Source organism: Terrapene carolina, unplaced genomic scaffold (assembly GCF_002925995.2).
Source record: "Terrapene carolina triunguis isolate 2854851 unplaced genomic scaffold, T_m_triunguis-2.0 Scaffold23, whole genome shotgun sequence".
Lineage (NCBI taxonomy): Eukaryota > Metazoa > Chordata > Testudines > Emydidae > Terrapene > Terrapene triunguis.
Genome location: NW_020664374.1, coordinates 22,128,516 through 22,140,607, shown reverse-complemented (window position 1 = coordinate 22,140,607; position 12,092 = coordinate 22,128,516). Strand labels below are relative to the sequence as shown.

General features: G+C 42.1%; 1 protein-coding gene across 3 annotated transcripts in view; it reads left to right on the top strand.

Annotated features, from left to right (window-relative positions):
- Positions 1–693: 693 nt before the first annotated feature.
- The window catches only part of LOC112104468 (acyl-coenzyme A thioesterase 9, mitochondrial), a 36,749-nt gene continuing 25,350 nt past the window's right edge, over positions 694–12,092 (top strand). Inside the window, exons 1-3 of one of the 3 annotated variants that reach the window (XM_026649176.1) lie at positions 694–796; positions 3,926–4,017; positions 9,655–9,681. In XM_026649176.1, coding sequence (XP_026504961.1) covers positions 783–796; positions 3,926–4,017; positions 9,655–9,681 — 133 coding nt within the window. In that variant the 5' untranslated portion in view covers positions 694–782. Of the gene's footprint in view, positions 797–3,925; positions 4,018–9,654; positions 9,682–12,092 lie in introns of those variants that run through there. The other 2 variants (XM_026649180.1, XM_026649187.1) reach the window with 2 other exon arrangements.

Here is a 12,092-nt window from a genome sequence, read left to right as displayed (position 1 = left end):
CAAAAGTTGGCGCCTGTGATCCTGGCTAATAGCCATTAATGGACTTAACCTCCATGAATTTATCTAGTTCTCTTTTAAACCCTGTTATAGTCCTAGCCTTCACAAGCTCCTCAGGCAAGGAGTTCCACAGGTTGACTGTGCGCTGTGTGAAGAACTTCCTTTCATTTATTTTAAACCTGCTGCCCATTATTTTCATTTTGTGGCCCCTAGTTATTATATTATGGGAACAAGTAAATAACTTTCCCACCTGGCACCAGCTGCTGCTACACACCATGCTAGGCTAGAGGGACCACTGGTCTAACTCAGTACGTCCCTTCCGCTGTTGCTAGCCCCAGATGAGCTCGTTAAGTGCTTGCTGAAGCACAGAGGGCGGGAGGATGCAGGGCTCACTGGAGGCAGGCTCTATTGTAGGAGCAGGGTTAACAGTGACACCAAGGCAGGGCACGGCGAGCTGGGGGAGGATGCAGGTGGCAGCCGGGGCAGAGCCTTCGAGGCACAGGAGAGGAGTCTGAAGGGCACGTGCAGGGAAACCGGCGGCCAGCGCAGAGCTCAGCGCGTGCGCGCGCGCGGCAGCCAGGCACAGCGCACCAGAGGCCAGGGCACAGCGTCGGGCGGGATGGACGGAACCACGTAGGCACGGAGGGGTGGGGGACAGACGGAAGGAACCATAGATAGAAAAAAGGATTCGGCGGCTCTCTGCGCCGGGGCGTGGCTGCGTGTCTATGGTGCTGGAGGACTGAGTTCTCGCCGCGGGGCGGCGGTTCTCGGCGCTCGCGGGCAGGATGCTGGCGCTCAGGTGAGTGGCCGGGCCGGGCCGGGGGACGAGCCGCTCCAGGGCCCCAGGCCGCTGCCCCCGCCCCGGGGCTCGGCAGGGGACCGAGCGCGGCCGGTGCCCCCAGGGCAGCCATGGGCCGGGCGGAGCCGTTGTGCCGCCTGGGGAGCAGCAGCCGCTCGCTGCCCCCTGGGTGCCCGCAGGGAGCCCCCGGGTTCCGCTCTGTTTTGCGGGGCACCGTCGGCCCGTTCGCGGCGCTGGCGCCGGAGCCCGAGGGCCGGAGGCGGGTAACGGGACTGCCCAGGGAGCCGCCTTTGCCTGCGCACTGGCCCGATTCGGGCGCGCTCCTGCGCCCGCCTGGTGGTGCCGTGTCTGGCCTGTGCGGGGGGCGGTCACTGGTCTCCAGTCCCCAGGGCTCGCGCCTGCCCGACGCTGCTTCATGTGAAAACATCACAAAGGAAATTTCATTCCCGCCTGTAAGTTCCAGATGCAACATTATCGTCGGCTCCGCTGCCAGGGCTGCACGGATAGGCTGTCAAAACCCCAGCCACGCACTAACGAGCTTCACGCTGTAGATGGGCACTATCCGGTTACAATACACAGACCTGATTCTTGCACTGTGATTCGGCAGCGTTTTACAGATATAACTTAGAGAATTTTTCACTTGACCAGAGCTCAGAGAGCCGGGAAGAAGAATCAGGCTACATAGATATTAAATTAGCTGCTTTACAAATCATTCATTAAATAATTCAGCTTGAAAAATGCATTTTTTTTGCCATTAATACTAATTACGTTTTTTTTTTTTTTTTTTTTTGCATTTCACTCATCTTATATAATGAAAATTGAAGAGTTGTACTGTCGTTTTCAGTATTTAACTTAATTTTGCAGTTCTGGACTATCATGAAGCTGTACTACTTGAGTTGAAAACACTGTAGAGGAATGTTTAAATCCAAGCAAGCTGTTTGAACTGAAATGCAAACAAACCAAACAGGCAGATTTTGAACCCTTTTCTAGTAATGCTTGGGGCTAAATTCTGCCCTAATTTATACCCTGTGCAACTCTATTAATGCCAATGGGCTGAGCCTGTACAGAGTGTCAGTGAGGCCAGAATATGGTCTTAAATGTTAAAATATTTTTTTCCTCCTAAAGTACTTGCCATTGTACTTTAAAATCCTATAGGAATGTGAACTGAGTTAAGCAACAGATCACCTGGGGGCTCTGCTAATAAAAGTGTCTGTTGGAGTCAAAGGCTGTGTCTGCAGTAGGGGATGTTAAAAGAAAGTTTCCACCATTACCACTGCGGCAATTCCTAGTGCAGATGAGATTTAGTGCAGTGGTCCCCAACCCTTTTACGTCTTGCCCCCCCTTACCCATGTCCATGCCCCCTGGGAGCTTGGTTGGGAGCAGGGGCCACGGTTGGGAGCAGGGGCTGGGGCTGCGGCCTGGCTGGGAGCCAGGGGCCAAGGCTGGGGCATCAACTGGGGCCAGCAGCCGGTGCAGTGGCTGGGTGCAGAGCTGCAGCCAGGACCCGGGGCCACAGCTGGGGTTTGGGCTGGAAAAGAGCTGGGGGCAGAGTGGAACTGGGTGGTGCTCCCTCCGCCCCCCCCCCCCCAGGAGGGCACGCCCCACAGTTTGGGCACCATTGTTCTAGTGTTTTTACTGTCCTGTTAGTTAAATCAGCTAGAGAGGTGCAGGGTCCATAGTGGTGTGGCGATACATGATCTTTATGTAGACAGCCCTGCCCTATTATGCATGCTGAAGACCTACCCGTTTTTGAGGTGAACCCTCTGGCCATTTCTGTAGGAGGTTGAGGGACAGGCAAACCCTGTTCCTTGACAGGATAATATGGGGGATTGCTGTGAGAATTTTACGAGACAGAACAAGGAGTAATGGTCTCAAGTGGCAGTGGGGGAGGTTTAGGTTGGATATTAGGGAAAACTTTTTCACTAGGAGGGTGGTGAAGCACTGGAATGGGTTACATAGGGAGGTGGTGGAATCTCCGTCCTTAGAAGTTTTTAAGGTCAGGCTTGACGAAGCCCTGGCTGGGATGATTTAGTGGGGATTGGTCCTGCTTTGAGCAGGACATTGGACTTGATGACCTCCTGAGGTCCCTTCCAACCCTGATATTCTCTGATTCTTTAGGGACTATCTGGCCTATTCAGATTAATATGGGGAACATGCAAATACAAATCAATAACAATGTATCTTATCAGAAAAAGCAATGTTGCTTCGTTGAACAAACTATGAAACTTGAAGTCAGGACTCAAAAAATCTAGCAACTTTGGTGCTGACTCAGTATGTAACCTTAAGGAAGTCATTTAAGCCCAGATCCTCAAAGGTATTTAGACTCCTAACTTCAGTTGATTTCAGTGCTGAGCATCCACCCTAATGTTAAGGAACTTGCACTCTGTGAGACAGTGACCTGAAATGACATAGCTTTTTCACTAATATTAAAAGGCCTCCTTTGTTGTTTGTTTTACTTTTCCAAATTAAAACTAGCGTCTTACTGCAATAAAACAAAACCTTTATTTCAGTGAATTTTACATTTTCCCTATTAATGTTACCTTAAATGATTTAAACTCATGTTCACTTTAGTAAAAATATTAGGTAAGTCCAAGAATCCCAAAATGATTTAGAAGTGTTGCTATACCTATTTTACAAATGGATAAATTGAGGCACAGAAACATTAAGGCCCAGATCCACCAAGGTATGTAGGCTCCTAACTTCCAACTGCGCTGACCAAGCCCCTTTAAAGTGCCTCAGATTGGGAACCTAAACTCATGAGGCACTTCTGAAAATCTTGGCCACTGTTTATATGCTTCATTAACAGCTTCTTCCAAACAATGTTATGAAAAATTCAACAGTTCTTTCTGTGGGGAAACAACATACCTGATTTGGCTTTACTTTCCCCCCTGCTCCTCAAAATATTTTTACCATACAAGTAATGCAAACTTGTCTCTTTTACTAATTCTCTGCACATGTCAATTTGCAATTTACCCAACTCCACCTATAATATGTTTAAACTATTGCGTTGCTTCTGAAAAAAACCTTCTATGAAAATGATTAAATGAGTCTCTGAAGTAATGTGTACCTTTCTCATTTGTTTTCACTGCAGTAATTTTGAACGATGCTTAATTCCTTTCATGTCTACAGATGGTGTACTGTAAGGAAGGCTCCTTCTCTTCTGTCTAGGGCACTGACATCCATGACTAATGGCTTCCAGTCTCCTCCAGACATGTCTGAAGGTAATATAACTGGTTGAATTTTGGAAGATCATGTCATTAAAGGGTTTTATTCTTTCCTTTATACTGTTGGATGAAAAGCACTGTCCTTATCAGTTACTAAGCTTAACTAGTTTAACGCTTTAATAATAAAATGTTAGGACAATATATTACCACCTTAATCAAGCATAAAGCATAAGTAAAGTAGATAGAGCAGGATAATGTAATGATAAGTTAGCCTACCTATGCCCCAGGGCTAGGTATTTCTGGCATCTGGTCCAATCTGGTGTAAATCCTGCATTGCTCCACCTCCCGTTGTTAAACACGCATTCTTTATACCTTGTTCTGTAACATTGCATGGGCACAAATTATTTAAACTACCTAATCCGCAAACATTCCATTCTAAATATGTTTTCTAATATAGTTTTAGCAGAATAAATAAAAAAGTAACAGGTACCTCCTTAGCTATCTTTTATTTAACCATTGCTTTCATGTGTTCATTATTTCTTTCAACTGTTGTTGTATTGTTACATATCTTTTTGTTATGGCCTTGGAGTTGCTGACTAGTTCTGTCCAGTCAGTGTTTATCCTTCCTAATCTGTCTTGCTTGTATCTATCTAGAAAAAATACACATTGTCTGTTTCACTTTTCCCAGTTATCTACACAGACTAAGGCTTGGTCTACACTTACCCCCCAATTCGAACTAAGGTACGCAACTTCAGCTACGTGAATAATGTAGCTGAAGTCGACGTACCTTAGTTCGAACTTACCTCGGTCCACACGTGGCAGGCAGGCTCCCCCGTCGACGCCGCGGTACTCCTCTCGTCTAGCTGGAGTACCGCAGTCGACGGCGATCACTTCCTGGTTCGACTTATCGCGTCCAGACAAGACGCGATAAGTCGAAGCCAGAACTTCGATTCCCAGCTGCCGAACTAGCGGCTGGGTGTAGACATATCCTTAGAATCCACTGTAGATAGGATGCAAGCCAGCTTTCTGATTTCTTTACAACCTTTGAAAGCTATGTCAACAACACAGAGAAGGCAGAAAAGTTCCCTTTTTACATTTTCTTATAACAGTATCTACTTCTCTAACATTAAATACAGTATTAAATACAGTTCATTGTACTTTTCGTTCTAATACTCACATGCAACTCCCATTAAGGAGTGACATGGATGTATTGTAAAGAGTATATCCCTTAGTGTAGTTCATATTATTTAAGACATAGTTTCTGACAGTTTCTTTTATGTAAAATTCTTGCACATGTGTTGAACTAATGGTAAAGCTGTGTGAATGCAGCATACAAGTTCAGGGTATCAGCATGGTCCTTTTTGCCTGGAAAAGCGGAAAGCTCATGTCTGTTTTTTGGGAAGACACCTTTCCTTTTTCCCTGAGGATGCGTTCTGGATGGAGGGTAACTGTAGAATGGGGACATATGGATGGTGGGGGAGGATGGGCAAGAAGAGGACAAAGTGAGGAATAGAACTGAAATATCCTCCAGAAAAACTGAGTTTTTATACATAAGAAATTATATATGAAAATCCTTTAATCTGATCAGAACCATGGATTTTGAAAATTTATATCAGTATTATTTTATATTAAAATACTGTTTTAAATCAGATTTATAATAATTAAATATGAAACATGAAGCGTTAATGTTTTAATTTTTAAACGAAAGTAAATGCAAATAATAATTACAGTTAGGTAGCCCAAAAAAGAATTTGAAAAGCAACTAGCAAAAAGACACAAAAACTAACAGCAATTTTTTTTAAGTACATCAGAAGCAGGAAGCCTGTCAAACAATCAGTGGGGTCACTGGATGATTGAGATGCTGAAGGAGCATTCAAGTAAGACAAGGCCATTGTGGAGAAGCTAAAGACTTCTTTGCATTTGTCTTCACTGCAAAGAATATGAGGGAGATTCCCACATCCCAGCCATTCTTTTTAGATGATTTATCTGAGGAACTGTCCTAGATTGAAGTGTCAGTAGAGGAGGTTTAGGAACAATTTGATAAATTAAACTGTAATAAGTCACCAGGACCAGATGGTATTCACCTAAGTTCTGAAGGAACTCTAATATGAAACTGCAGAGCTACTAACTGTGCAATGTAAACTATCTGTTAACTCAACCTCTGTACCAGACAACTGGAGGATAGCTAATGTAATGCTCATTTTTAAAAAAAAAAAGCTGAAGAGGTAATCCTGGCAATTACAGGCCAGTAAGCCTAACTCCAGTACCAGGAATATTGGTTGAAACAGTAGTAAAGAACACAATTATCAGACACATAGATGAACACGATAAGTTGGCGAAGAGTCAACACAGTTTTTGTAAAGGGAAATCGTGCCTCCCCAATCTATTAGAATTCTTTGAGGATGACAACGAGCATGTCGACAAAGGTGATCTGTGGATATAGTGTACTTGGACTTTTAGAAAGCCTTTGATAAGGTCCCTCACCAAAGGCTCTTAAGCAAACTAGGCAGTCATGGGATAAGAGGGAAGGTCCTCTCATGGATCAGTAACTGGTTAAAAGATAGGAAACATAGGTTAGGAATAAATGGTCAGTTTTCATGGTGGAGAGAGGTAAACAATCTTTACTGAGACCAGTGCTGTTCAGCATATTCCTAAATGATCTGGAAAAGGGGGTAAACAGTGAGGTGGAAAAGTTTGCAGGCAATACAAAATTACTCAAAATAGTTAAGTCCAAAGCTGACTGTGAAGAGTTAAAAAGGGATCTCACAAAGCTAGGTGATTGGGCGTATGTGTGATTCAAAAGCTTGTCTCTCTCACCAACAGAAGTTGTCCAGTAAAAGATATTACCTCACCCACCTTGGGCAAAAAAAATGGCAGATGAAATTCAATGTTGATAAATCCAAAGCAATGCATATTGGAAAACATAATCCCAACTATACGTACAAAATCATAGAAGATTAAGGTCGGAAGAGACCTCAGGAGGTCATCTAGTCCAACCCCCTGCTCAAAGCAGGACCAACCCCAACTACATTATCCAGGGCTTTGTCAAGCCGGGCCTTAAAAACCTCTAAGGAAGGAGATTCCACCACCTCCCTAGGTAACCCATTCCAGTGCTTCACCACCCTCTAGTGAAATAGTTTTTCCTAATATCCAACCTAGACCTCCCCCACTGCAACTTGAGACCACTGCTCCTTGTTCTGTCATCTGCCACTACTGGGAACAGCCGAGATCCATCCTCTTTGGAACCCCCCTTCAGGTTGTTGAAGGCTGCTATCAAATCCCCCCTCACTCTTCTTTTCTGCAGACTAAATAAGCCCAGTTCCCTCAGCCTCTCCTCATAAGTCATGTGCCCCAGCCCTCTAATAATTTCCGTTGCTCTCTGCTGGACTCTCTCCAATTTGTCCACATCCTTTCTGTGTGTGTGTGTGTGTGGGGAAACTGGATGCAATACTCCAGATGTGGCCTCACCAGTGCCGAATAGAGGGGAATAATCACTTCCCTCGATCTGCTGGCAATGCTCCTACTAATGCAGCCAAATATGCCGTTACCCTTCTTGGCAACAAGGGCACACTGTTGACTCATCCAACTTCTCATCCACTGTAATCCCCAGGTCATTTTCTGCAGAACTGCCGCTAAGCCAGTCAGTCCCCAGCCTGTAGCGGTGAATGGGATTCTTCCTTCCTAAGTGCAGGACTCTGCACTTGTCCTTGTTGAACCTCATTAGATTTCTTTTGGCCCAATCCTCCAATTTGTCTAGGAGTCTTAATTAACTGTTTGACTCCAAGATCTCTTGCTTGAGTGCTTGTGGCTAGTTCTCTGAAAGGATCTGCTCAATGTGCAGCGGCAGTAAAAAAAAAAAAAAGCTAACAATATTAGAAACCATTAGGAAAGAGATGATAAGAAAATATCATAATGCCACTATATAAATCAATGGGATGCCCACACCTTGAACACTGTGTGCAGTTCTGGTTGCTCCAGCTAAAAAAAAGGCATGTTGGAATTGGAAAAATACAGAGAAGGGCAACAAAAATGATTAAGGATTAAGCTTCCATATGAAGAGAGATTAAAAAGACTGGGACTGTTCAATTTAGAAAAGAGACAACTAAAGGGGGATATGATAGAGGTCTATAAAATCATGAACGATGTGGAGAAAGTGAATAAGGAAGTGTTATTACCCCTTCACATAACAAGAATCCAGGGTCACCCAATGAAATCAGTAGCAGGTTTAAAACAAACAAAAGGAAATACGTCTTCACATAATGCACAGTTAACTTGTGGAATTTGTTTCCAGTGGATATGGTGACGGCCAAAAGTATAACTGGGTTAAAAAAAGAATTAGATACGCTCAAGGAGGATAGATCCATCAGTGGTTATTAGCCAAGATGGTCAGGGACACAACCCCATGCTCTGCTGTCTGTAAACTTCTGACTGCTAGAAGCTGGGAGTGGACAACGGGATGGATCACTTGATACATTGCCCAGTTCTCTTCATGCCCTCTGAAGCATCTGGCACTGGCCATTGTTGGAAGACAGGATACTGGGCCAGATGGATCACTGGTCTGACCCAATATGGCCGTTCTTATTTTTTAACATGTACATTAAAATAGAACAAAGGGACTGAAATGGGACACAAATAATTCCTCTGAGATTCTGCTAGTGTCTGATACTATCTAATCCTTCAGTCATTCTCTAAATAGAAACTCTCATTTGTACTAATGACTGGGTTACTTATTGTGATTTACTGAATGTTGGAGATTTGTGTTAGTAAATGAGCAAACACATAATTGAGGGGTGGGGAGGAGGGGAAGAAAAGCAAGGATACTGCATGTTGTATTTAATGAAAATTGTACTTGGTTCATTTATTGTGATTGTAATTTTAGATTTAGCTATAACAGTACCAACTAGTAATACAGTACAGTACATTTTTGAAAAAGCTTCTAGGGGCACTCTGTTATTGGTTATTTACTGAGAAATGGGGAGCAATTGATGGTTTGTATATTATAACACTTACTGCTTAGTGAGGTTCTACTCTAAACCTGTAACTTTATTTGCCTGTAAAAACACCATGCAAACTTCCATTGCTACATATAAATAACTTGTCCTTCTTTCATTCCCATTCACTATTTTAATCTATTTTTCCAAGCTGTCTCCTAAGTGCTGGATGCTCACCCCAACTTGTTTTTCCATACCACCGATCTCCATTCAAATCCCTTCTGTAAAAAAAAAAAAAGCTCACTTCTTCTGTATCCTCACAAGAGGTGAACCAAACAACACTTTAAAGATCATCCTCCCCACCCCTGCAACTCTCCAAAAAAATACTCCATGTTATTCCTTCCTCTGTCCTCCTTATTGCATACTTTCTTCCCCATTTACATCTGTTGAGGCCCTGATCCTTGGGGCTGCTCACATGTGTCAAGTTAAGCATGTGCATAAATGTTTGCAGGATCACGGTGATAGATTGTAAGCTCTTCCGGGCAGGAAGGGATATTGTCATTACTGGTGCTTAACAAAAATTAATATTAAAATTAACCATGTAACTGAATGAAGACAAGTTGCCTACAATTAGATACTAATGTGCATGTGCAAAGTGGAATTTGGAGGGGAAAAATAACCAGACAACCCGTGACTAGAAGTATACTCTTTTCCTTGTTTTATGGTGGTATTGATTATCTAACTTGTTTTTTCCACTCCACAGGACACTTACCCATTCATGTGAATAATGGTGTGTGGTGGTAATCAGCATGCATTTTAATATTTACAGAACTGCTTCAAGCCTATCTTGCTACTATCTAACTTTACTTGAGGATTCATGAAAAACAAAAACTAATATTTTTCTCTGTCAGCTTTCAAAAGTCATCCCTGTGGTCATTAAAACTGTTAACAGTGACATGTGAATGGTTCCAATCTTATTGGTAGAAATATTGTCACAGGTCATATATACAATGTGCTGATTGATATAAGGACATGCTAGATCACTTGCATTTTTTAAAAATCTGCAGGTAATAAAACCATTTATATTTTAAGGCACAAATCCTGCAGTTCTTATACATGTAAATCTCTCATAGGCAAAATTCTTATTTATGTCAAAGTAGAGATTGCAGGATTTGGCCCAAAAAGTATAAACAGAAGTATACTCAGGAAAGCCCCTGGAATAAGTTTTTTCCAACTTAGGTGCCTGAAGTCACGCTCCAATATCTGTATTTAGGAATTTAAGCAGCCTGACTTTTGAAAAGTTTTGAGTGCCTGTATCTTCCAATGAAATCAATAGGAATTGTAACCGATTAATACTCTTGAAAACTCAGGCTATTTATTTAGGTCCCTATATATGGATTTAGCAGCCTAACTTTAAGGACTCCAGTTTGAAAATCTTTGACTTGGTATTTGAAGCAATGTTGATAATTTAAAGAGATGCCACATACCAGCTCTAGTCTGCTTTTGTTGAAAGACCCAAGCCAACATTTTCAAAGTTGGCTGCCTAAAGTTAGACTCCTAAAGCCTCAGTTAGACATCTAAATAAAAACTTTGATTTTCAGATGTGCTGAGTACCTGCAACTCCCACTGAAATCAATAGCAAGGTCGGCTTAAAAAATGATGGCGCAATATGGTGCTTTGTTTGGGGAATACTGCTGTGTAACTTACTTGAAACTAATGGCAAGCTTACTCTCACTCTTAATGGAAATTAGATGTCAGTGCATCCAGTAAATACTGTTAACAGCCTCAGCCTCTGATTACCTTCACATTCTCTAGGGCAGTGTTTCTTAACCTTTTTGATTCCAGGGACCGGCTTGCTGTTTTCCTAAACTTTCTGACCTTGTCTACACTACAGGTTACTTCAGTATAACTTACGGTGTTCTGGGGTGTGAATAATTATAAAAAGCAGTGATCTTGGAAATATAAAATTTGTTTTTATGACACGCTTATTGCACACTATTTATTATTAATTATTATTTATCATTACAGTATTTTTATTACATTATGAAAACGGCAACACTCTTCCAAGATCTCACCTTCATAGCTTGTATTGCTTAGAATAAGCCTGTTATAAGACAAGGCTCCTATATTTCATCAAGGAATATAAGATGTGAAACAGCATAAAGGTATTTAAGAAGCCAACTCAAAGAGTTCCTGCTACGCAAGCATTCAGGTCTTAGGCAGTCCAGGCAAACAACACACATTACAAGAAAGCTTAAACTTGTTCTTCATAATAATTTTAAAAACAATACTCGCTGCCTATTTATTTTAAAAACAGCAAAAAATATCCATCTCCCTTTCCATTTCTTATAAGGAGTCTTGAAGTTTAAATCTCCTCAGCGTGATAGCTATGCTTGCTTTGATCTGCTTAGCTCTTGGAAGTCCAGGGGCTCCGGGCCGCTGGCCCCGTGCTGCCCGGAGTCCCTATGGACAGCTCTTTCCGCCATTAGGGAATTTTTTCCCAAGAACCCCCTGTAACATTTCGTGAACCCCCTCCCATTCGTGATCTCATAACATTTCTGTCACAAATAAAGCAATTGCTTTCATGGATGGTTTACTAATATTTTATACTGTTAAGCGATTAGAGTGTGTAATAAAACAAAATAGTAAATCAAGTATGGAAGTTTAGGGAGCGTTATCTCTAATTGCTTGAAAGCCTGTTAAATGAAGAAGGGAGTAGATGAATAATAGAATTTACTCACTAAACAAATTCTGAAGTACTGTTTGGTTTTAAATCTGTAAATTGGAATGGATTTGGTTTGCTCACATTTTAATAATATTTTACATTTTGTGTAATCACAATGAAAGTACTAAATCGTCTACCCTACAAACACTTGTGTGTTTTAAATCTGTGAATAGTTGCACAAAAGTGAATGGGACTACTTGCACATGTAAATCTTTGCAAGATTGGGGATTAAGTCATTAATAGTTTATTGCCTCACTCTCTTTACAATTAGAAATGGCTACAACTTTCTCTTCAAATCAAGATACAGAAATTCTGGGCGAAAACATTTATTTTTCTTTCAGTTTGCACGATAGTACAAAAATGAGTACAAAAATGGTTGTAGATGCTGTGATGGTGTTCATTCTAATGCTGCTTTGCTCTAATGGATATTAGGGCAAGTTCACTGCTGGCTCCGTGAGTGGAATTTAATTGACTTC